Source organism: Garra rufa, chromosome 19 (genome assembly GCF_049309525.1).
Source record: "Garra rufa chromosome 19, GarRuf1.0, whole genome shotgun sequence".
Classification (NCBI taxonomy): Eukaryota; Metazoa; Chordata; class Actinopteri; order Cypriniformes; family Cyprinidae; genus Garra; species Garra rufa.
Window position 1 is genome coordinate 27,304,446 of NC_133379.1, and position 26,738 is coordinate 27,331,183.

The following is a 26,738-nucleotide window of genomic DNA, read 5'->3' on the forward strand; positions in this document are numbered from 1 at the left end:
ACGTGAGGAGGCAAACATGCTCTTACGGGTCGAGCTGGGTCAAAGAACGAACAAGGAGGACAAAATAGGCATTTGTTTGGAGCATAAAGAGAACGTGTCAACAAATCCTCCCTCTATTTGAGCGTCACTTTCTGAGAGACAAACTGACATCCTACATCAACATAAAGGAGAAGTGAGAGATGTATGCCAACAGATGTAAAGGTGGAGTTGCCATGGCCGGCAGCACATGCAAATCAATTCAGTTATCTTGAGGAAATGTTGCAATACTCATTCTTCTGCGACCAATTCTGTGGCATACAGCATGTGATTGTTTAGGCCTGCTCTGAACAGATCCTGTAGACACGCCTCACTTCCTCCAAGCTGGTGGGGGTGGGTCCTCACCCCTCTTTCATCTGGATGAGAGCCGTCTGTCTGTCAAAGTCTGATAAATGCTCATCCCCCGAATATCTCCATTAAACGGGCCTCTATCGGGGACGCAGGCCGCTTAGAGTCCCTCTATTAGCATTGCAATTTACAGCCAGGCACCACGGTCTGCCTGCTTCAGTTCCCAAGAGAACCGGCTCCATTCACAGCAGATTAGGGCCAATTGGGCAAATCATGTGTACGATGATTGGAGGGCCGTAAACATATCATTTGTGATGTCTATTAGCTGAGAGCCCGTCGTGCCGGCCTCTGAGCGGTGGGTTTTTTCAAATGTGTCCCACTGATTTGGCAAAACCACAAACACTATTGTGGACCGCAGCAAGACCGCAGACTGTTTTTCAGTGACTATCCTAGAGCACCCACCGATTTAGCAAAAATTGTAAACAAAACAAATCGTCTAGACGTCGGTCAAATGAGAATACTGCAGACGGAACTGTCAACGACTAGTTTTAAAAAAAGACAAACAAAACTTAAGCATGCCAAAATACACACGTCGAGAGCAGCACCGTTACTAGTAAACACTTGCTCAGTATTCGGTTGACTTCGCATATATTTGTGTCACTTACAAATCCAGAGAGACTCTATCTGAAGGTGGGAGAGCTCTAGTGGGTTTCAAGAGCTTTGTGCCTGTGCTCTGCTGTTGTGCGACAAGCGTGGTGGGTGGGTGGCTGTTTGAGGGGGGTTTAAAAGATAAGAAACAATTTTTTACACCCCCAAACCCACAAAGAGAAACACCCAGACTGTGACTGAATTTCCATTCCATTCAAATAATATTATGTCTGCAATAAGTCACATTTGGAGAGATTAACCATTAATTCACTTCCAGTGAGCTGAGTGAAGATAAAGATGGGAGGAAATGCATGTCTGCAAGGTGGCGTTTCACGAATGCATTCAGTGTAGACAGAGACAGAGATTGGGCCCCTGATGCTAAGGTGGTGGAAAAGCCTCTGCCATAATGGGAAACTCCCTTAAAGAACTGTATATTATAAGCAATAATAATAATACTAACAATAATATATGTGACCCTGGACCACAAAACCAGTCATAAGGGTCAATTTTTGGATTTATACATCATCTGAAAGTTGAATACATTTAATTCCCATTGATGTATGGTTTGTTAGGATAGGACAATATTTGGCACAGATACAACTATTTGAAAATCTGGAACCTGAGGGTGCAAAAACAAAAACAAAAAATTAAATATTGAGAACATTCCTTTTAAAGCTGTTCAAATGAAGTTCTTAGAAATGCATATTACTAATCAAAAATTAAATTTTGATATATTTACAGTAGGAAATTGACAAAATATTTTAATTGAACATGATCTTTACTTAATATCCTAATGATTTTTGGCATAAAAGAGAAATAGATAATTGTGGCCCACACAATGTATTTTTGGCTATTGTTACAAATACATGTGCTACTTAAGACTGGTTTTGTGGTCCAGGGTCACATATTATTATAACATTATTGCATTATTATTATTATTATTATTATTATTATTATTATTATTATTATTATTATTATTATTATTATTATTATATACACACCAGTTCTTTCTGGTTCTGAAATCTGACTGGCTGAGAGGAGTGCAATATTCTAGTAATATCGGATTTCACCGACTGTATCACTCCGCTTGTGGTATTTCTCACAGCGAGTGTCATAGCAGACATCTGATATTATTTTATAAATAATACTGTTTTTGTCACAAAATGTAGTTTTAAGGCGAAAATGTGCTTGTTAGGACTTCAAATATGCAGTTTGTTAATAAAGATAACATCTATTTGAGGGCACCAGCAGCCGTTCAACGCTAATGAACTCACCGAGAGCAGCCTTACCTCGGCCAGATCTTTGGAATTTGCCACTGGCTTCAATGCCTTTATAGTGGTTAAACATGCAATATAATTCATTTTGGGTAAACAAGCATTGTTTGGTTTCATTAATCTAATATTTGTTCCAGAGGAAATAGTTTTGGCTGAGGTAAAAATCTCATCACATTATATTTTATGTAAATTTAATGCTGTATATAAGAGCGCTGGCTTTGTACTTTTGACTGAACTGCCTAGCAACTTTTATGATAGTTGTTGTTGTTTATTAAATAATATTATTAATTAAATTATACTTTATATAAATATTAGTAGCATTTAATAACAGTATTAAGTAGGGATACACAATATTGGATTTTTGCCGACATGCCAATATTTTTCAACTCATTTTGGACGATGGCTGATAGCCGATATATTTACTTTTGTTTCAAAACAACACTAAGTCTCTCCTGTGCAGAAATTTTAAGCAAATTATTTAGAATTTTGTGTGGCTGTGAGAGGTTTTGCCTGAGAGTGGTGTGCAACAAAAGGTTTAGAGTGGTCCTGTGCACGAAGCTGTAATTCTGCAAGAATTACATGTGTGTAAAAATGTATAGTTTGAAAATGTCAATTTCTGTTTAGATACCCTCCTCGGGTGGCATTAACGTTGAGTGACAGAAGCCAGCAGCCGCTCGAGCTGTTTGCATCGCCACAGGTGAGGGGCCTCAGCCAGGTGCTCACATCCACACTTTCCAGACCCCATCCAGAGTTGACCTTCAGCAGGTGTGCGGGGTCTGCTACCCAGGCTGATTCCTGGGAGGAGCCTGCAGATTATGTAGCATTAGTGGCTGAGATCTGGCAGCTGCAATCGAACTGCATAATGAATCGTTCTGATGCCAGCATTAATGACAGCGAGATGCACGTTTTTGAGCAGACGGCTGTGCAAACACCCAAAGGCTGGCATCTTGGTCAAACAATGCACAGTTTACACAATTTCCACCTGTGCCACATGAGGTAAAATAAATAATACTGACTTTCTGGCACGTGAGGGAGCCAAATGAGGGAACTCAAAACAGGTTTTAATAAATCCATTATGAATAGATTAATTTCACCTTCAAAAGGAATCTGAGAGAATGAGAAAAAAGGGAATATTTTGAGATGACTGGTATCCATTTGAAACAAGACATTAAAACTTTAGTGTACCTGAAAGCTTTCTGTTGCCTCTGGCTCTAGAAATGTCTTTACTTTCCTTCCCCAGTGTCTTGCTGGCAAGAGCCAAAACAAAAACATGATGGCTCTCAGATCAAAGAGCTGAGTAATGCTAGTGAAGTGAGGCTGGTATTATTGTGCTTTGGTGAAAACACCAGTAAGTTTTGAATAAGAGCCTTCCTTGATTTTAAGACCCTCTTTGAGCAGTCTGAATAAGGGAATCCCCAAGATCTCAGTGCGGTTTTTTTTTGTGAGAAGAGTTTACCATCTGCATTTCTGATGGCTGACTTCATCCTACTTTTTATACATGTTAGTTTCCCTCTCTCAAATCAACATTCGCAGGGAGCCTTTTGACCTTGTTTCTGGAGGATTTCTTGGATGTTTCTCAAACTAGCTGAACTTTCTCTCCTCCCGCGGCCCCGGAGAGTCAAATAGGGACAAAGCCTGAGTGAAGCCGGCCACAGAGCTTGCATAACACCACTCGCAGTCGAAGGCCTCGTCTGCCCACGAAGGTCAAAGAAGTGGGGAAATCTGAGAAAGGAGAATGCATCCCTTGGGTAGACAAGTACAAGATGGTGTGAATACATACATATGTGGGATACAGCATAGCATGCAGCATGAAAACAGGAAATAATGCCTCCGCAGCAGAATCTGGACTAGACATACTAATAATGCAAACCAGAAATGGGTTATTAAATCCCACACCACATATCTAATTCCAGTCCACCCACACAAGAAAGCTGATCTTGGGGATGTGCTCACCAACCAGAACGTTTGGCTGAGGGCTACTAACTTAGAGCAAGTTTTTAAAAATTACTTAAGATATGTGACCCTGGACCACAAAACCAGTCTTAAGTCGCTGGGGTATGTTTGTAGCAATAGCCAAAAATACATTGTATGGGTCAAAATTTTTGATTTTTCTTTTATGCCAAAAATCGTTAGGAAATTAAGTAAAGATCATGTTCCATGAAGATTTTTTGTAACATTCCTACTATAAATATAACAAAATGTAATTTTTGATTAGTAATATGCATTGTTAAGAAATTAATTTGAAGAACTTTAAAGATGATTTTCTCAGTATTTTGATTTTTTTGCACCCTCAGATTCCAGATTTTCAAATAGATGTATCTCGGCCAAATATTGTCCTATCCTAACAAACCATACATCAATAGAAAGCTTATTTATTGAGCTTTCATATGATGTATATATCTCAGTTTTGTAAAATTTAACCTTATGACTGGTTTTGTGGTCCAGGGTCACATATTAAAGAAAAAATAAAGGATGAGAAAGTGTAAAAAGAAAGCAAATACACCAAGTGAGGTCTATAAGAAAGAAAATACATCTTGTTATTCTATATTACTGCAGAAATACATGGCTGGAGGCTTAAAGCAGGGCAATATACCATACAACGAAAATCAATAGCTACTTATTTAACAGATTTAATAAATCAACACAAAATAAAACATTACACAGTATACAGTCAAACCAAAAAATTATTCAGACTCCAAATATAATTTTAGATTTTTTTTTTTACTGGGTGCAGGACACTATGGTTCATTTATGTAAGTGAGGATAGCAAGATGAATTTGTTCTGACACAGTTTATCTCGAGTTCTTGTCATATTTTATTACCATTTTCTACACTATAGCGAATAAACTGATCATGTGAAAAATTTTGAAAATGTCTGAATAAATTTTCATTTGACTGTAATTCGTGATTATCAAGATGAATTTCTTCTGACACAGTTTAACTCTGAGTTCTTGTCATATTCTATTACCATTTTCTAAACTATAGCAAACTGTGATAATGTGAGAAATGTTGAAGATGTCTAAATACATTTTGGTTTGATTGTAATTTATTTCTCAAAAAATAAATGAAAAGAACAATATATTTTAACTTGGCCTATATTTATTCAATATTTAAATGTACACTTGGCAGAAAAATTTGAATATTTCAGTCTTTGTCTATTCAAGCAGCGGAGAGCTGTGTCAGGACATCAGCTGTCCAAACGCATTGCCAAGACAACCGCTGAGTGAACTAATTTGCACTAAAGGTTTTTTTTTTAAGATAATGGTCTCATTTCATTTTGACAAAATTAGAACCTTACGAAAATAATTATTTAAATTTCCGAATTCAGCTATGACTCTGCAAGATTCAAATAATTTGAAAGCAAACAGTCTGGCCTGACCATCTGGACAGGGTGTTGGGCATCTTTATGCTTGACTAGGCATGGTATCACAAAGCGGTGACTGGTCTCGAGGGCCCTGTGACGGGTTAACAACCACGAAAACAGAAAAGAATCATCCAGCATTGAAAAGAAACTCCACGCTGCCTCTGGCTACATCAGCACTCTGCCGGACAACAAGCCTCTCACGCGGGCACAATGGCCACCCGCCACTTTCCAATGGTCTTTGATGTTGCTCACACACTGTAAAAAGAGGCAGTCCATTCATTCTCATGCTGAGGTAATTGAGAGTTCAGAGACAAACCGTCAGGCCCTCACTACTCAATACACTGGCATCAATGCACACAGACATCCTTGGCCAAGACCACTCTCTTTGATGAAAGAGCAGGGAGTCATAACATGTCCAAAACAGAAGTTGTGAAAGTCTTTCTTTTCTTTCTTCTTCTTGTATCTGTGTTATTTCCTTCTCTAGTAGCACAGCTCTCTCTCAGTCTCCCTGTAATCTACAACCAAGGAACGAAAAGAACCGAAAAAAATTGACAAAATAACAGCAGTGATCAAGTGTTAGCCTGCTAACAACCAATTATCCTGGATCTCTTTCATTTGGAAATGGACTGAGAGCAGAAAGAAATGAACAGAACAAACTATAATTTTGCCTTGCCACTCACAATGTGAAAGTCTGCATCACCAACTTACTGTCAGCACACTGGCCATGGATTCTGACAATAGCGCTTTTGCTGATATTAAATCGCTTTCTATGCCTAAATTCATCTGTATAATTTAAATAGACTGAATTTTGGATTTATTGTGTTTCTGGTATGTATTTAGACCATATAATGTAGAATATTAGGCATTAATTGGAAATTATACAGTTGAAGTCAAAAGTTTACATACACCTTGCAGAATCTACAAATATTAATTATTTTACCAAAATAAGAGGGATCACACAAAATGCATGTTATTTTTTTATTTAGTACTGACCTGAATAAATTATTTCACATAAAAGATGTTTATATAGTCCATAAGAGAAAAAAAAAATACTTGAGTTTATAAAAATGATCCCATTCAAAAGTTTACATACACTTGATTCTAAATACTGTTTTGTTCCCTGAATGATCCACAGCTGTGTTTTTTGTTTAGTGATAGTTGTTCATGAGTCCCTTGTTGGTCCTGAACAGTTAAACTACCCACTGTTCTTCAGAAAAATCCTACAGGTCCCACAAATTATTTGGCTTTTCAGCATTTTTGTGTATTTGATCCCTTTCCAACAATGACAGTGTGATTTTGAGATCCATCATTTTATAGATGCTTCAAAAGGAAAAATTATGCATTAAGAACAAAGAAGGGGTGAAAACTTTTAGAATTTGAAGATTAGGGTAAATGTAACTTATTTTGTCTTCTGGGGAACATCTTCTGTAGCTTCTGAAGGGAAGTACAAAAATATGGTATTTAGGCAAAATAAGAAAAATGTACACATCTTCATTCTGTTCAAAAGTTTTCACCCCCGTCTCTTAATGCATTGTTTTTCCTTCTGGAGCATCAGTGAGTGTTTGAACCTTCTGTAATAGTTGCATATGAGTCCCTTAGTTGTCCTCAGCATGAAAAGATGCATCTCAAAATCATACAGTCATTGTAGGAAAGGGATCAAATACACAAAAATGCTTGAAAAAACAAAGAATTTGTAGGACCTAAAGGATTTTTCTGAAAAACAGTGGACAGTTTAACTCTTCAGGGACTCATGAACACCTATCACTAAACAAAAACAAAACTGTTGTGGATCATTGAGGTAACACCACAGCTTTAAGAATCAAGTGTATGTAAACTTTTGAACATAATTATCAGCCAGAATATATTATGTGTATATTATTCAATCCAAATCTTAACTAAAATCCTTAAAGCAAACATCACTATTTTCTGTCAGCTAGTGAACCAATACTCTCGACCAATAGGGTTCAAGTCTGCAGTTGAGCGAGTTAGTGAGGAGCACTGTGGGACACAGGTGCTTACACGGTTCTTTGTGCCATCTTTCGCTAACACAGCTTAGCAGTCGGTGGTTATTATTGCTACCTAGCAGCAGAAAACCTACGGGTGAGAAATGAACAGCGAAAGGAGGAGGGTGGGACACAGTTTAGCACCCACAGCATGAGGTCTCGCACCACCTGGCAGGGCATCTTCAAGATTCAATAAGTCAAAGAGAAAGACACAGAAAAAGAGAAGACTAACATTTATCATCCGTATCAAATTACCTAGTGCCACGTAGAGAAAGGCTTTAGGTAAAAACTCAAAAAATCCACTGAATACAGTACAACAATGACCTATCCCATGAAGACCTGTGAATCATATACTCGAATCATGCTACAATATAAAACACTTATCCGCCTTTTTTCTTCCTGTAAGAGTGGACGCGGCCATTTGTAAATTTTATGGGTTTCCGGTCTCATCCACGTCCAGCTTTTTTTAACTGTACAAAACAGCTTGTTTTGCTGCTTGATATTGCAAATTGGTGTGTCTTACCATATTATTTCAATGTATTATCTTAAATGAGCACATTGGTTTGTAGTGCAAACAATTTGACCATTTACTGAATATTGTTATTCTTCTTGTTATATATTTCTCTATAATTTTTAATTTGACTGTCATTTGCAAATTTTCATGGGATGGTAAATCTTCTTTACCTCATTGTTGTTTGGTTTGCTTCATGGTTTATAACTTTTAAACAAACACCTTTTTAAAAATCCTAATGGGAAAAATGAATGAGAAAAAAAGTCTTATAGAACTAAAGCCACTAATAAAGTCTAAGGGCACTAATGCACTACATGTTTGAAAGTGTAGGACTTTAAGAAAAGTTCATGGTTAGAACCCCACGCTAATACACTTCAGAGCATAATGTCAGATTAACGAATTCTCTATATTAAGAGTAGGGATGCACGATATTTATTGGACAGATAAATTATCGACCGATATGGGTAAAAATTACGTCATTTTTATTGCTCCGATAAATAAATGAAACCCGATCCGATAAAGTACTCTTGCTGGTAAATCAATCAATCAGTCCGGTTTATCTGAGATTCATCTGCTTTCCGAGTGCAAGTGCTGCAGCTGTAAACTGCAGTGACTCTCGGACTTTGTCGCGTTTAATACATCATCATCTGTGTCGTCATCATCGCCTTCGCAGGTCTGGAAGTTTTTCGCGGTGGCAGAGAAGGACAATGCTACTGCTATTTGCAACACATGTTTAGCAAGGATTCCGAGAGGAGGTAAAAAGCCGTTAAGTTTTAACAATCTTATATCTCACTTCAGAGGTCGTCATCGCGGTGAATCTGTTTTAGGGGCCGTTCACATGAAGCGCCACCTTCTCTTTCTTTCCAAACCCAAAGTCTTTGCCAAACCGCTCTGTAGTTTGAGCTCCAGTGGCGTCTGCCGTTGCTAAGCAGCCATGACATTTCAGCAAAGAATAAATAGATTTTCAGCATTAAAAATCGCTTGCAGTAGCTCTGTTATCAAATTTATTTAAAAATGTTTATTCCTGTACAGCTTTGATAAGCTGTTTCTCCACCTTGCCAGTGCTTTCAGTGTTATTAAGGGAAAGGATGAAGCTGATTGGTTGGTTCATGTCACATGACCTGCGTTGCGCTTGCGGAATTCTGAAGAGTTGAGATGTTTTTATTTCGATTCTGATGTTTTATTCCCCGCCTTGTACGATTTGGCTGCTGCACACATTCATAATATGATCAATAAGAATGGACTACATGTAAGCTTTACCACAGACATTTGGACATCTGACTTTACTCCATGATGCACTTTTCATTTTTTCCAGGTTGACAAAATGTCAAAGCATTTTATTTTATTTAGAATTGTGGTGCCTTACACAAAAAAATAAAAACATTTTTGAAGAGTCAGGACTGTTTGCTATGATTGTTAGACCCAGATATATAATATAAATTTCATTAGTTTATCTTAGATTTTGTATTCTCCTGTGTGCACAAAATTATCGTATAAAAATGAAATGTATTGGTTATCGGTATCGGTATCGGCCAAAAGAAGACTTAATTATCGGCTATCGGTATCGGTTAGAATTTTTCATATCGTGCATCCCTAATTAAGAGGCATTATGACCCCTGCAAATAGAAGTCCAGGCTTCTGTCTTCGTCCTTTGCAGCCCTGTAATAAACATGCAAAGGAGTAATAGATATACACGTAATGCATTAGTTCCAATTTACATATCACAAGACTTTGATAGGGAATATGAAAGCAGATTAGATCCACTTGTGGTCAACTTTTATGGCTTTTAGTAGCCTGAAACCCAGAGTGGCACAGCAGGCTTTATACAGCAGAGTTCCTGATTAGTTCGACTGCCAAAGAGAAAAAGAGCGTGAGGAGCAGATAGTAGCTTTTAATGGGCACCAGAGGAATTAATGTACACCCACTGACATTTACACAAGTTGATTCAACTCCTCGAGTTGCTTTACAGAGTTTCACCAAAGAGAGCATTAAAAGCAAACTCCTTAATGGTCAGATTCAGTGCTCTGTATTTGTTATTCTGCCTACAAATCTGGACTAGGCTTTGGCTGGATTAACAGAATGACTATGATCAAACACCTTGAGGTTGCACCGCCAGTCACAGCTTGAATCATGGTGTCGATTTAGCAGCAAGTTTGGATCACCTTGAATGTTGCCCCTGACCTCTGAGAATTTACTACGTAGCATCCCATGCTCTGAAATCCCTATGCGGGAGGTCATTGCCAGGCTATTTGCTGCCAGAGTCGTTTTTATAGGATTAACACGGATTGCAGACTTCCTGTTTACACCTTTGTTGAGCTTTAGGGCAGAAAGGTGACCAAAAGCAAAACTTATCACTCATATACACCTATGGAGTTTATGGAGAAGGACAAATACGCAATATGCACTTTCAAGGTTTACTTATTCATGCTCAAGAACTCAAAAAATGTACCTGTCTGTCAGAGGAATTCCTTTAGGTTTGCAGCGAACTAAAGGGCAAGAGAAACGAAGCAGGACGGAAAGAGAAAGAAAAATAATGAGAGTGCTCTGCACGCTGCTCACGGCTGGAGCTGAATGTGGAAGTACTTCCTGGAGGGGAGCTGCTCTTCCTGGATGACTCCTCTTTACTGCCACGGCACGCCGGAGACACGCCAAACTGCATGGCTGCAAAAGCTCCCTCGCTTTCTTTTTTCTGTCACTCTTTACACCACATCTGAGTGTGTTTTAGACTCTGCGGCGAGACAATGTGCGGAGAATGTTCAAACAGAAACCCGGCAGAGGCCATTGTGCAATTCTGCCACAGTGTTACGCTCTCAAAGGGAAGACAAAAGAGCAGCAATTATTTCCACAATGTAGATTTTATTGTGCAGGGCGCTTTCGGTCTCCGCGTGTAATGTGTTCAGCGGTTCATCACTTTCCTTCCTGCAGAATTAAGCGCTGCAGCCTGTCATCACCTCCTGTCAGAGAACCGAATCACCAGAAAAACAAAGAGCTGATTCTGGAAAAACAGTCTCGGCAGATTTATGAAATATTGCTCCCGTTTTGCTTTTGTGGTGGAAACACAGCGGAACTTATTACATGTGTGCAGCTCAGGTGCTGACTAAAATTTGATGTTGTACTTATTGTTGACATAATAGCTAGCAGTAGAATACTGATGTAGCTGTGGGGAGGGGAGGTTTTTATTGTACTGAAAAGAAAAAGAAACAGAGCATGTAGACAAAAGGGCACATGCTTTAAGACACTGCAAGTCTGAGTTTGGCTGCTTTTCTCTCTTTACTACGTTCATGTCCAATTCTCAATTTAAATAAAAAAAAATATTAAAATATTAATCAAAATTAATGGCGGCAGAGACTGACATGAAAGAGAAGAAATTGTTGTCGATAAGAAGAGGTTTGGTTGACCAAAATTTTATTAGTTGCAGAAAAAAATTCCACATAAAGTGGAAAAGTTACGCAGTCTGTGACGGACAGATCATTAATGGCTGGTCTATGTGTAATATACTACATCTGTACATCTGGCAGGACATCCAAATGCTCTATGTTTATTTTTGTGGACTCACAAGAACAACAAAACGTTGCGCTTTTGTAAAATAATGAAAGCAAACCGGATGTGCTTTCTGCCGTCTTGGTCTCTGTGAACTTGAGCGCGAAACTTTGAAACGGTATACTTGCCGTACAGACATGAAAAATAAATCTATAGAGCAGGGATCCTCAAATCTGGCCCACCATTTTCCTGAAGAGTTTAGCTCTAACCCTAATCAAACACACCTGAGCATGCTAATCAAGGTCTTCAGGATCATTAGAGAATCACAAGTACGTGAGTTTGATCAGGGTTGGAGTTAAACTCTGTAGCGCATTGGCCCTCCAGGGTAAGATTTGAGGAACCCTGCTATAGAGTGTAAAATGTCGACTTTTAAATGAACCATTATCTATTTTTAGATAATGTAACTCGTATGAAACATGCACTGACTTCATCTCTTAAGCCGAAAACAAAGAAAGCACTAGTTTATCAATAAATTATTAAAACATTAATGCAGTCTTCTTGCTGTTTTTCCCTGACGCATTCAGAATTATTATACCTGCTGGTTCGCTGTGTGCTTATTAGGCTATGTAGGCAATTAAAGCCTCATTATTATGATTTATATGGTTTATTAATAAACGTGTGACTAACAGTCGACTAATACTTAAAATAAACGACTACTAATCGACCAGAAAAATCTTTAGTTGAGGGCAGCCCTAATGAAGTCATAATTTTTTGTTTCCTTTGCACACAAAAGTATTCTCATAACTTCATAAAATTACGGTTGAACCACTGATGTCACATGGACTATTTTATCAATGTCCTTACTAACTTTTTGGGTCAGTTGCACTGCTGTCTATGTGGACTCTCGGATTTAAATCAAAATATCTTAATTTGTGTTCCGAAGATGAACGAAGGTCTTACGAACGGCATGTGGGTGAGTAATTAATGACAGAAATGTAATTTTTTGGTTGAACTATCCCTTTAACCCTAAGGATCCTGTCTACCTCTTGAGATGATCCAGCAGGAAGAGGACGGTTTTTGTAATTTCTGGGTGAAACATTCCCTTTAAAAGATATATTTTAGGATATATCTTTGGAAAATGTAAGCTAAACACATGATAGGATAATGTTAATTGTTATGAGAGAGAACAAGAGAATGCCACCGTTGATTATTATGGCTTTTTCACTTCACAAATGACGCCTGACAACCACCTGTTTCGGCAGATACCTCAATAACGAGGTAAGAGCTAATGAGGCATTTTGGGAAGGTCCAAAGTGAAGCAGGTACTTCCCTTCAATTATTCATAGCAGGAGAATTATCATCAAGAGTGAGGCGTTTTGAATGAATAATTGATTGTGTTGGCAGCTTTATGTTAAAACATGCAGCCCTTGCTCCTGATGGACAGGAGTCGCTTGGGGAACAGTGTGTGACAGGGATACAGAGGAACATGTCACTTGCTTTAAGGAGGAGGAGAGCTCCATGCATTCAGGAACATTCGCTTTAATGATCCAAGCGGGGCGAAATGGCTTTCCACAACAAATACAGCCTATAAATTTTATTGTCTCAATGTCGTTTAATTCGCAACAGGATGCCTTTGGAGATGGAAGAGAAACTTTCAAAACAAGATTGATTCCGAAAAAGCCATTTGCTACTGAGAGCACTTTATGGCCTAGGGTTAATCCCAAAGTAAGCTGAAATCTTTTCACTTTTTTAAACATTCTCTTCTATGATCTTCTATAGCCACCATTTTTTCATATAAGAGTGGGTGCGGCCATTTGTACATTTTATGGGTTTGGCTTCCGGTGTCATCCACGTCCAGCTATTTTTAGCTGTCATTTAGCTGCTTGATATTGCAAATTGGTGTGTCTTGCCATATTATTTTTATGTGTTATCTTAATTATGAACACATTGGTTTGTAGTGCAAACTGGTTTACCATTTACTGCACATTGTTATTCTTTTCATTATTTCCTTATAGTGGCTAATGAACTGGAAGTCTCGCCTATAAGCATACTTCTGCACTGAAAAAAAAAAGGTGGATAGATGCAAATCATGTCCTTAGCTAGCAACCAAAACCCACCATTTAAAATCAGGAGATACATGTTTAACAGTAGATGTTTTGTTCTGTCAAACTGTATCACACTTCATTAGGTCAAAAGGTCACTGACCTCACCACTGATGAAAAACAAAAGCAGAGCAGTCTGATACAAAACCTCAGCCAAGTCTCCAATGCTTCAGTGCTGCCTCAGCATGCCTGTAAAACTAAAATTCAAACCACCGCAATAACCTTTACAGAGAGTCCATTCTTTAATGTCACCATTGTTCCTTAGCAACTTTCTCAAAGCAGTGTTACAGGTATTTGAGCAGTGCTCTGCTGCAGTAGAGAGCGCCTGGCAACCAGCTATTTTGAGACAACGTTTAAAGAGGAGAGGAGAGGAGAGGAGAGGAGAGGAGAGGAGAGGAGAGGAGAGGAGAGGAGAGGACCTCAAGTATACTTGAGCAGAAAAATGTAAGCAAACACAATAGGTCACTGAATTGTAATTGTGCGTTCAAATGAATAGCACTTCTGCTGCAGACAGTTTTAACACAATACTGAGAAACTAAAGAGGAAGTCTGCAGGGGAGGGGCAGTCAACAAATGACTTCAAATAACTTTAGTGGACAAAAAAGGGAAAGTGTAACTTTCTATTTTTAGCTCTAAATGGTATATTTTAAATAATAAATACTATTTTTGCCTGTTTCAAAGTCAAATCAATAGCCCTGGGGCTTGTCATTAAAAAAAATAATAAATATATATATTTAAATAGTTAGAGCGTTAACAACAATTTTTTCCAGTTTAATGGTGTTACAAATATTTAACACAGGGGTGGGACTAGGGTTGGACACCCCACTCACAACAGCTGCCTCTGTCTCTTTTTTCTTGACCATAAGTGCATTTATTTAGTCGCAGAACGTCTTTAGGACCCATCAAAAAGGGAGACTTTTCAGACGCACACTCCAACTTGACTTCAGCGCCAGGCGCTAGTCAAATGAGCGTGGGAAAGGTAAAAGTGACGAGGGAGTCTCAGAACAACAGTAAACTGTCAGATGAGATGTTGTCAGGCCATATGTAAGTAAAAACTAATTTTCTGAATGAAATGAAACTATAAGCATGCGTTTTAGATCTGGTCACGTTTAGCAGCGGCAGCTCTTAAAGTAATAGCAGCCAAATAACTTAACACAGCAGCTTAAATAACAATTTCATAGATATCAAAGTAATATTTCAAAGACATCACCTTACCAAATAATCAAAATATACCATCTTTATGTTGTTTCTACATTAATTTGAAGATTGAATGTGAAATTATTTCAATATAAAAGTATATTTAAACACTAATGGTAGGTGGTATTAATCACGATTAATTGTGATTAATTTCAGAAAAAAATGGGATTAATTAGTTTAGCTTTTTTAATTGATAGACAGCACTACTTTAAATCAATATGAGATTATTATGTGTACATGATAATTATTTCTGATCTCAAAAATCCTAGAAACATTAATAAAAAATCAGATTTCCCTTTTCAGACCAAACAAATTTGACCCTGGACCACAAAACCAGTCACAACCAGACATTTTTTAAAATTGAGATTTACTCATCATCTGAAAGCTAAATAAATAAGCTATCCATTGGTGTATGGTTTGTTAGAATACGACTATTTTAAAATCTGGAATCTGAGCATTTCAGATTCTTAGCAATGCATATTACTCATCAAAAATTAACTTTTAATATATTTATGGTAGGAAATTTACAAAATATCCTCATGGAACATGATCTTTACTTAATATCCTAACGATTTTTGGCATAAAAGGAAAATCAATAATTTTGACCCATACAATGCATTTTTTGCTATTGCTACAAACATATCCTTGCTACATGTGACTGGTTTTGTGGCCCAAGGTCACAAAAGGCAAAATTACTACCCCAAAAAAAAATACTGTGCATGTGTCTCACTCTTTGTTCTTATTTAATCTTATGGAAATAATATTTGACTCCCAGTGGTCTCCAAAAAGCCCCAGCGGTGTCAATCAAGAAGCTATCTCACTGATCATGCCCCCAGATGAACCGACTGTTAATTTAGAGCACGCCCACTTGAGTCCACTGGGAGGTTGTTCTGTCTCTGAATAAAGACGAGGGATAATTATAACAACACTAAACAAAAGAGACCAGGTCAATACGATTTTGTAAAACAGCCAAGTCAAAACTGACCTGCAGGGGTCAACTGATTCTGATCTACCCTACAATAATCAAAACCATCTTCAACCTGTCTGATTCACACACTGCAAATCACACAGCTATAAATAGGTTGCAAACAGGTGGAGTGTCATCATGCTAATTGTCACAAAGATGTGAACCAAAATGATTGTGATGTTCATTTAAATGATAACAACTGCATATCCAGATCCAATTAGGCGGGGAAAGACAGAAGCAGTTGAGTTTGAATGCCACATTAAACCAAAAGCGAACCCCAGAGAGCTGTGTGTTTATGAGTAATGATGAAAATGGAAAGGCAAGGAGAATCTGGGTCCATCTGTGATTGTCGTAAGGACGCGTCCCGTGGGCTGATGGGATAGAGGAGGGCATGAAACATCAGAGCACTGACAGGAGCGCTCTGGCGAGTTTAGTGAGAGATGTGGGGGTGAGCCATCTGTTTAAAAGACCTAAAAGCAGCGAGATGGAGAAAGGAATGAGAGGCAATTACCTGAAGCATCAGGAGGGACAGGTGTCTCGTAGCCGCTCCACCCAGGAAAGAGTAATGAAGTGCTGATGAATGGAGAGCACGCAGAGACTAAATATTCACACTAAATGGACAGATTTGAGCTCTCTTCTCAAACAAAGCTGTTAGGTTGACAACACGGACACATCAACCGTCCCACTGCAAGGACACAAAGGACTGAGACTCTCCGTTCCAATTAAAGGCACCTTAAGCTTGACAGGCCAGAGAGATATATTACAGCCAGAGGTGAAAGTTCAATGTATGTGCTATTGAAAGATTAAAAATGCTTTCCATCGTTCAGCTCTAAAGCTTAGAAGCATCCGTCTCTCTTCATTCAAACGGAGGTGGACGATTTGCATGTATGGTGTACTGACATCGAGCTGCCTACTTCAATATATTATAATGCGCTGCTTGCTCTTAATGGAGAATCAATGACGGGACAAGCCCGTCACCTTCGAGTCGACGCAAACGCAATTTACACATTGACATGTGGAGGGTGTGTGTGATTGATTCTGACTGCTTGAGGGTTTTAATATTGTTTTCCGTGCGCTCATTGACTCTCACTCACCGTATTCCGCATTATCCATTAAAGCTCACCGTCTGGCAAAGGCTTAATCTCGCTGTCTACGCCCCTCCCTTTGAGACTTTAAAGCGCTCTCATCATCTTGCCGCTCCTTTCTTTTTTCTGACCGAGGCATTGGAAATGTCCAGACACGCTTGCTGAGCTGTAGTTAACCGGAACTATTGGATTGGAAGCGTTTCAATGGTCGAACATGTGCTTTGCACCTGTAAATACTTTATGAAGTCCAATCAATTCATGTAACTGAAACGATCAACATTAAGGAAATTGTCTTCTCTTTAATATTAAAGCACTTTTTATAATTATTAAAACTGTACTGATAAGGGAGAACCCATATCCAATATAAACATCAGACATCAAGCTCAATTGAAACTCAAGCTGAAGAAACAGAATTAACAATAAGCTTCTATCATGGAGGTCAGAGCATTGACTAAACTGCCATAGTGATATAAAGATCAGGGTTCAGTTGTTCTTAAGGACATCACATTTTCTCCAATACTTGGATGACCGTCAGAGCAAAGTCAGCATAAGGGTGCTTACGCACTAGAGAAAGCTCTGACAGAGCATTTGACAGTTAGAAATGTACAAGATGCCTTTTAAGTGTGTGGAAAGTCTGACATTGAGCAGGAATTAAATTTTTTTTCATATCCAAGGGGAGTATCATATTTGGATCCTAGGCTCCAGAGATTGAAAACCCTGGCTAGATGGTACTGTGAATAGTTAGCGATCTTTCCCACACAACTCAATTCTAAATCTTTATTTTTTTCCAAATTGTATTTTTTTTTTCTTCCAAATTCGTTAAATTTTTCTGAATTCTGTTTTTTCTGTTTTCATTTTCCTAGACTCTGTTTTAATGGTTAAATTAAAAAAAATAAACAAAAGGCATGTCTAATTAATTGAAATTATGAAACTTACAGAATTTAGCAGCATTTTATTAAAAGTTCAACAAAAATGACATTTTAAGACCCTATAAAATATTTTTTTTTTATTCAGTTTTGTTTTTTACCAAATTCTGTGTTTTCCATTCATTTCTGGATTCCATTTGAAAGGTTTCATTAAATTGTAATAATCAAAAGCATCTCTAATTAGTTGATTTTATTAAAAAATAATAAATATTCCTTATAAAATAATGATTCAACAATAATTGTATTATTATTAGTAGTACAATCCTTACATCAAGTAATGTTTTACTGTCACATTTTCTTCAAGTTAAACCAAATTTTTAGTTTGAGTTTCAGTTTGTACGTGATATGATGATAGTTTCTCTCAAAATAAACGATAAAATGCTCATGAAGTGACTCTCAGAGCAGTTATAGAAATTAAGTTTACGTTCATGTACTTATGTATTTAGGCGGCAGAGGCAGAAAACAAGCTTCACACATGCTTCAGTATGTATGTAGTAAAAGAAACTGTGTGTCTGCGTCATTCATTCACACAGTGACACAGAGCAGTGTTAATTTTGTTATAGAATAATTTTCATAATTTTTTTCAACATTTTTTCACAGACGATAATGAAACAAAAACTTGTTTTGAATAACAAAAGCTATGATGAAAATCTATTGACATTTTCTCACACAGCGCATGAGTACTTTCACGTCTCATGAATGGAGAAATACACACAAAAAGATGTAGAATTGTCCATTTTTATGAGTATTCACGTAAACACACTTGGTTTACTTCTTATGTGAGCGTAAACAGTTCAGAGAATTTTGGACGTGTATCAGTACATTGCATCTGTGCATTAGGTTTTAAAGGGACAGCAGCCTAATTTATTTGCTATTGTCCATGGCATTGATGTTAGTCAAGCAACAAACGAGAGAAAATCACTCACTGCTCTTTACTGAATCATCTAGTAGCCCTAATAAAGAATAATCAAAATGTATTTATATAAATAAATATGAATTAAACTGAAATGAATTGAAAAGAAGATCATGTTCTTGTTTCTTCATGAGAAGTGGTTTCATTTAGTTTTAATATAAAGGCATGTTGCGTCTCACAGCAGTTAAATCTGTGTCTATGATGATAAAATCTTAATATCAAACCTATAAAATGAGTTTGGTCATTTTAGAAAAATGCTTAATAACTGCATTAACCCGTTAGATTTCAGCCGAAATATTATGATATTTAGTTGACAAACTAAAACAATTCAGATGACTAAAATATGACTAAAACTAAATGGCATTTCAGTCAAAAGACTATGACTAAGACTAAATCAACATTTGCTGTCAAAATTAACACTGACAGAGAACATGCAGGATTCATATTCAAATAATATTTTGGCAGCTTAATATTCAGACACTAGTCAATATCGTGTTTCGATTTAAGTGTACTGACCTACTTTTGATTTATTCATCCAAAATTTAGCAAATTCTGTGACATTCTGCATTATACAGTTTTTATGACTGGACCGTGGAAATCATAGAGCTCTATAAATCACTATAAAAGCTGATCATCAGTCACCTAAAATGAGTTTCCTTAGAAACATGCATAAACACACACACAAGGCGACACAGATATGCACTGGCACACACAGGCACGCTTGTGCTGTGATCAAATGTGCATGTGAATATTCAAACACACAGTGAAGAAGATAAGACTAGGAGGAAGAAATCCACACAGGGCCGATTAGGCATTGCACACACTTTCATATTATCCCCGGCATTAATGGATTGTGTGTGAGAGGGCTGTAAGTAGTGGAACAAAGCTTATGCACAATAGCCTCACTTATGGGTTAATCTCCCATAAAAGTGCACACAACATTAATGTCATTCAGCTCTGGAGACTTAAACACGATGGTGTAAAAAGATTAATAGTCTCCTGCGCGCTCAGCAAAACCAACTTTCTCACCTTCCCAAAGTCCCTCACGTCGAAAAGATCGAAGGGATCAAACAGCTCGCTGTTCCTCAGGCCAAACTTATCGTGGCACACTTTCAGGAACGTTCGGATGTTCTTCAGACACAGAAACTGGAAAAGAAGAAGACAAATAAAGAAAGTCAGATCATTTTGTTTGTGATTGTAAAAGAAGTCTTTTTTTTAAATAACTACGCAAATAAAGAAATATTTCCAACAGCATTAAACACTGTCACTTCAAAGGCATGGAGAATTCTGACACCATCTCATTTTTGCAGCATGTGGAGCATATTTAATTTCCTGGAGCCTATTGACAGTCAGCTCATTTCCTTCTTCCTGTACCAGTGATTAAGCAAACAGTTATCACACACTGTGATTTGGATCCCCAGGCCCAGGCTTGGCTTAGATAAGCCAATGAACATCTGACGGATCGCCTCGGGCATGATCTAGCCCAGTCACTGTTCACTTACTAGCTTACAAACCTACAAACCACTCCTTCAGTCCTTAGGGTCACTAAAGCAAAACTAGATCCTATGTCATTGCGCAATTATTACCGTGATGCCAATATGACACAACGTTGGCTCCCGCTCCTTATTTGTTTCAGGGAGTTCATGCATAAACGTTCCTTGTAATGAGAATTTGTCTAATATAATTGACTTGAGCTGGGTGAAACCAATACAACCACACAAACAGGGACAAAACAATAACAACTTTGTCATTGTTTATTTCCACCCACCAAATGTCAATGAATCATGTCTCATGTTTAATTCATGTTTCCGATATAATTCAATTATGTGCATGGGTTCGCATTTCTATGGAGACAGCGGTGGAAACAAATACTGGTAGCCGTGTTCGCAACAGTACACTTAAGGCGAATTGTGCATTCGGTACTAGTAATGATTCAGGAGCGAAGGGGGCAGTAAACTAGAGATATTACAAGCATGCCACCATTATTCAGCAGGAATCACAACCCCTATTGTGAACACACCACTAGCAGCTCTGTTTCTTGTGCAAAGCGGGACAACGGAGGCCTATTTGTCACATTTAAAGCTAGTACAATGGAGATAACCTCCCTTAGAACACAAGCCGGATTAAATTCTCACAGCCGTGATGCCACTTGTAAAGTCTTAATGAGAGCTGTAAGACAACCCCAAGCGTGTCAGGATCAGCATTATGCTGGAAACACAAGAGTGTAGCTATGCCTTGTATGTGATACACAAGAAAATATCAGTTCATTTGTCAGAACAGATAAAGACGGCTAAGGATGAGTGAGAATATGATGTCAAGATAAGAGACAAAGAGAATCAGAAGACAAAAAGACCATGATAATTATACAAAAGAGCTATACATCATTATATACACTGCCATTTAAAAGTTTGGGATCAGTAAGATTTTAAATGCTTTTTAAAGAAGATTCTTATGCACATCAAGGCTGCATTTATTGGTTAAAAAAACAGTAATATTGTGAAATATTGTTATATTCACTTCTATATGAATATGTTATTATTAGTGGTGGGCATAGATTAATTTTTTTAATCTAGATTAATCTAGATTAAATCTTGAAATTAATCTAGATTAATCTAGATTAAAATGGCTAATTTGAATTCTGCTGAAGACATTCAGAATATGTGTACTACCCAAATAATGACTAAAATTAAGTCTTTGAGAACGGGTTTCTCAAGCCAGGTGGCGCATTAGACCAGGCGCTCATCTCCTGTTTCCAAAATGCATTACAAACTGCTTGACAATTGCATTTACAACACAATTAACTATACAAACTTGTGTAACCAAGTACTTCTGCGCAAAAGGCTGTACGACGTGCGCGTTCCCGTAAAATACACAGGCGCGCGGGTATGGATAGCCTATCTGCGTGCATAGTCTTCCAATAACTGCGTTGCTTTTAGAAGCGTCAATTCAGTTGTTGCATATAGTTTAATGTCTTTATTTCGGGATTATCAAAGTAAATTATAACTCAAACTTGAGATTTTACAGGGGCACAGCAGATTTTCACTGGGGCACGTGCCCCAGTAAAAAGGGTCTAGCAACGCACACACCTGCCCTGAAGCGGCTTCATAACTGCATCCATATTTGCACGTCTCATTTGATGTGGTAATTTCACAGAAGTTGAAGACTTGTTCTCGCCCCCTACAGTGCAATTCAACTAGATATACGTCATCCGCGCTAAAATATCAAGGTGAAAGTCATCATATCTTGCGTAGTTTAGACCCAGCTCCCAACCCAACTTTGAGAATAGATTAACGGCGATATTTTTTTTATCGCGCGATATGAGTCTCATGTTAACGCAGCACGTTAACGCCGATAACGGCCCACCACTAGTTATTATATTATAATTTTTTTATTAGTTATGCTGCTTAATATTTTTTTGGAACTTGTGATACTTTTCAGGATTCTTTGATGAACAGAATGTTAAAAAGAACATTTATTATAAAACAGAAATCTTTTGTAACAATATACACCACTGTTGAAAATTGAGGTAAGTAATTTTTTTTTTCTTTCTTTGTTTGACAGAAATTAATAATTAATTTGAACTGATTAAAAAGTGATAGCAAATACATATTGTTAGAAAAAAAATCACTTTTAAAATAAATGGTGTTCATTTTACCTTTTTTTTCCATCACAGAATCCTGAAAAAGTATCACAGGTGTCAAAAACAATTAAGCAGCACAACTGTTTTCAACAATGATAATAAATCAGCATATTAGACAGATTCCTGAAGGACAATGTGACACTGAAGACTGGAGTAATGTCTGATGAAAATTCAGCTTTGCATCGCAGAAATAAATTCTATTTTACAGTATATTAAAACAGAAAACCACTATTTTAAATTTCAATAATATTTCACAAACAGTTTTTTCTGAATTTTTAATCAAATAAACGCAGCCTTGAGCAAAAAAAAAAAGTCTTCTTTAAAAATAAAAAATAAAAATCTTACAGATCCCAAACTTTTGAACGTCTGAATAAATAAGCTTTCCATTGATGTATGGTTTGTTAGGATAGAACAATATTTGGCCGAGATACAAATATTTGAAAATCTAAAAAAAAAAATACTGAGAAAATTGCCTTTAAAGTCCAAAGGAAGTTCTTAGCAATGCATATTACTAATCAAAAAATTAAGTTTTTATGTATTCACGGTAGGAAATGTACAAAATATCTTCATAGAACATGATCTTTATTTAATATCATAATGATTTTTGCCATAAAAGAAAAAAAATCAATCATTTCAACCCATACAATGTATTTTTGGCTATTGCTACAAATATACCCATGCTACTTAAGACTGGTTTTGTGGTCCAGGGTCACATATAAATATATATATTTGCACTTTAGTTAACTAGATTAAATTCAGATCCCATTTTAGTCTAAGCAAATTTCACTAAAATTAATCAATATGAAATTAAATATGTATGATATGAAAACACTGGAAACACATCTTAAACAAAAAAATGACCACTTGGTAAAAGTGCCTAGCCAGCACCACTAAAACAGCACACCCAACAAAAATGTGGGAAGTTTATTGTTCTCATTTCGTATTCCCAGGTGCTACCGAAAATGTCCCCTATAAAGACTCTATACTATACTAGACATTCTGGTGTGCAGTAACTTGCTATTGGAGCAGACAGTGGTGTCTTAAAAGAGATGCTTCAGTAATTTCTCCCTCTCCACCTTTTTCCCCTCTCTCTCAGACCAATAGTTCAGTCTGTTCTGAACCCACTAACCGTTAAAAACACACTCTGGCTTTTAAAGTATGAATTTTCCACCCTGTTTAGCTGCATCCAGCTCAGATGAATAGGCTACTGTTTCTTCATGCTAATCACGCCTTTCCTACGTCTTTCAATTGCTTACGGGAAGAGCAAAGGTATCGCTTTTGGCTGTGCAGTGTCATAGCAGGGGTTTGAGCAAATCTAACGCTCAGAGTGCACGCCTCAACCCCAGGCTATGTTCATGTGGCTGTTGCTCTCTTTGCATTAAGATTCTAGTGATGACTACATGAAAAGATCAGAGCACCACCTGTCTCATTCAGCACTAGTACTCAAATTCTGCTTTTTTCAATGAAAACCAAATAAGAGATGGAAAGACAGCTCCTGGATAAACAGCTAGGGGAAGAAACCAGGTTACAAAGAGCTGTCATTCCTCAACACTCTCATCCCTCAGGAACGGGTACACACAGAGGGAATAAAGAATTACCCTTTCCGCCTCATGTGCACCGCCCTCGCAGGATGAGTCTTCCAAACTGTGAGAGCATCCACTAATAAACTAAGGGTGTGTTCACACTTGTCATATTAGGTTCGATTAAAATGAACTCTGGTGCGATTGCTCTGTTAGTGCGGTTCATTTGAGTAAGTGTGAACGCTGCCATCCGAACCCTGGGGCGCACCAAACAAATGAACTCTGATGTGGTTCAAATCAAATATGAATGCAACATGGAGCAAATACTTCTAAATGAACCAAAAACAGGAAGTAGTGACAAGATGTGACGCTATGCGACATGATTTCACAAAGGGAACAACCGGTCTTGTATGAGCTCTTTCTGAGTTCGCAGGTGGTGAAAATAAAACAATATGCATGCAACAATGAGCGTGCTTAGTCCAGCAGACTGCACTGCGTGTATTCGACTTAAAGCGGCAATTAGTAGACCAATCAGTGAATGGCTACTTTGATGTCATACACCCACAGAGCCGCTTTAAGTCGAACGCACCTTTTCTTTTTGTATGAAATGTTCGGTGAGCTCAGTCACAAAATATACGTCATTCAAACCGACCAATCAGGTTGTGAATGTATCACTATGCCTTTAGGTTCAGTATCTTTAAGTTCGCTGTCAAAAATGCCAGTGTGTACGCTAAGTGGACCAGGACCAAATGTATCAGTTTCCTTTTTGATTCGGACCAAATGAACCAAACGAACCGAACAACAAGTGTGAACACACCCTAAATCAGTAAATCAACTAAATCTTTTTTAAGCAGAGCAGAAAGAAAGACAAAGCAGCAATAAAGTCCTAAGGGAAGATTGTACTGTCTACAAAGCAGAAAAAAGAAAGTGAGACCAGAGCAAGTGAGTATCACTCCCCATAGGGGAATGAGGAGCACAGATCAATTCAGCCAATGATTCGCTTCAAAAGCATGAGTGAAGAAGTCAAAGAGTCAAACAATCTGTCAAGCAGTTGGGCGCTTTGAGCCTTGAAGCAGTGACTCAAAAAGACAGTCAGTCAGGAAGAAGGCAGGCACAGAAGCAGACAGCCAGTCAGCGGGTGAAGCACTGGAGTCTAGACTGTGGCGAGACAGCAGTCAGAGAATCTGCTGTATCTATGGCATTAATCCTTAGAGTAAAAGGCATAAAAGATGTGAGCAAACAGTCAAAACAACAAACCACATAAATGGCCGGATGGTTTCAACAGAGGGCACTGAGCACTGGCTAAGATGTGGAATCCAGGTGCAAGGGCAGCACAAATATCTTTGAAAGGAAACTGGCAAAGGGTCGATCCCGAGCCGAGTGGGGATGTGAGGGGCGCCGCCCTCATTGACAGCCATGGCAGTGGCATTTTGTCAAGCGCTCTGATCCTTTGTCTCGCTCACAGGGAGAAAGCTCCCACTAGAGCACGGCGCCCAGGACAGGTCAAGAAAGAGCGAGGGAATGAAAAGCAAAAGAGTAAACACAGAGGCAAACACACCTCTGAAGAGCTGATGAGGCTGTGGCTGATTAGCTCAAATCTCCTGCAGGATTTCCAGGGTCGCACAGATGTTAAAACCTCTCCGGAGAAAAACCTGACTTCGACTAATTGGAGAGGCAGACACTAAATGAATAATGTATGCTGCTATGCAAATGATAATCTGATAGGATTATCCAAAAGGCCCAATTTATCACAGAAACCCCTCTAAGTCATGATCAAATCAAATACGGCATGCCTCGTAAGAATCCCATCTGCCCGTGTAAAACCATAAAAGAATGCAGAAAACTGCTGAGTTGCCTTCAAAACGCACCATTTGGGCTAATGATGAAAATCTATTCAAAAACCAATAGCCATTTTTTAAATCAGTCCAAGAACCAGACCGATTCACACAAGTCCACTGAGAGACATGTCCCTCTGAATAGATCCTCTTCCAGCTGAACCAGAGGAATCCTCCACAGAGGAACAAAGACTAGCCTCACAAATAGTGGAAAATGGCAAGCCCTTTACATTCAGAAGCATTCACAAAATAAATGGCCCGACCTGGCAAGATAAAGGGAACCGTGTATCAACATGTCCACTGTCAGAGCTCTGGTACAGCACTGTGAGAAGACAATGGGAGCTCTTCAGTGCCCCAGAGCACTATCTGGACTCATCGGTCCAGATTCCCTTCAACTGAGTCAAGAGAATGAATGGATGCCCGACGGTCTGATCTGGTGGAAGATGGGGGCACAAAAACAAAGGAAGTCAAAATCTTTTATTATCTGACCTGATTTTCTGTTTTCTGTTCCCAAATTTCAGAATCGCAAATCCCTTTTCTTTTTAGTCTCTCAAGCATTTATAAAAAATGTATGCTTAAGCACCAGGGAGGGTGTTTTACTCCTGTTTCTGTTTGTTTGTTTATTTTTTTTATGCACTCGCTTGTTGCCAGGCTACACATTTGCTGCCTGAGAAGTCTGTTCAAATCAATTCAATTCTCACAATGTAGAAATACAGATTGTGAAACTAGGATGAAACCATCTTGCCAGAGGATCTTAACTCAGCTTTTGTTCTTCTGGAGCATGAACATCTTACAGAAGTTAAATCTGATCCCTGAATTGAAGAAAGAAGCAGTGTCCTGCTTAGGAAGTAGACAGTGCTGCATAAACCTTGTATGACTTCAGGGCTGTCCATTTTCGAATACAGTGCCTTGCAAAAGTATTAATACCCCTTAATTTTTTTTCTTCACAT

At 38.1% G+C, this 26,738-nt stretch overlaps 1 protein-coding gene across 5 annotated transcripts in view; it reads right to left on the reverse strand.

Annotated features, from left to right (window-relative positions):
* vav2 (vav 2 guanine nucleotide exchange factor) overlaps window positions 1-26,738 on the reverse strand; it is a 231,250-nt gene that overhangs the window by 150,301 nt on the left and 54,211 nt on the right. For all 5 annotated transcript variants that reach the window (XM_073824153.1, XM_073824154.1, XM_073824151.1 and 2 more), the window contains exon 2: window positions 19,823-19,939. In XM_073824153.1, the coding sequence (XP_073680254.1) occupies window positions 19,823-19,939 (117 nt within the window). The remainder of the gene's footprint in view (window positions 1-19,822; window positions 19,940-26,738) is intronic.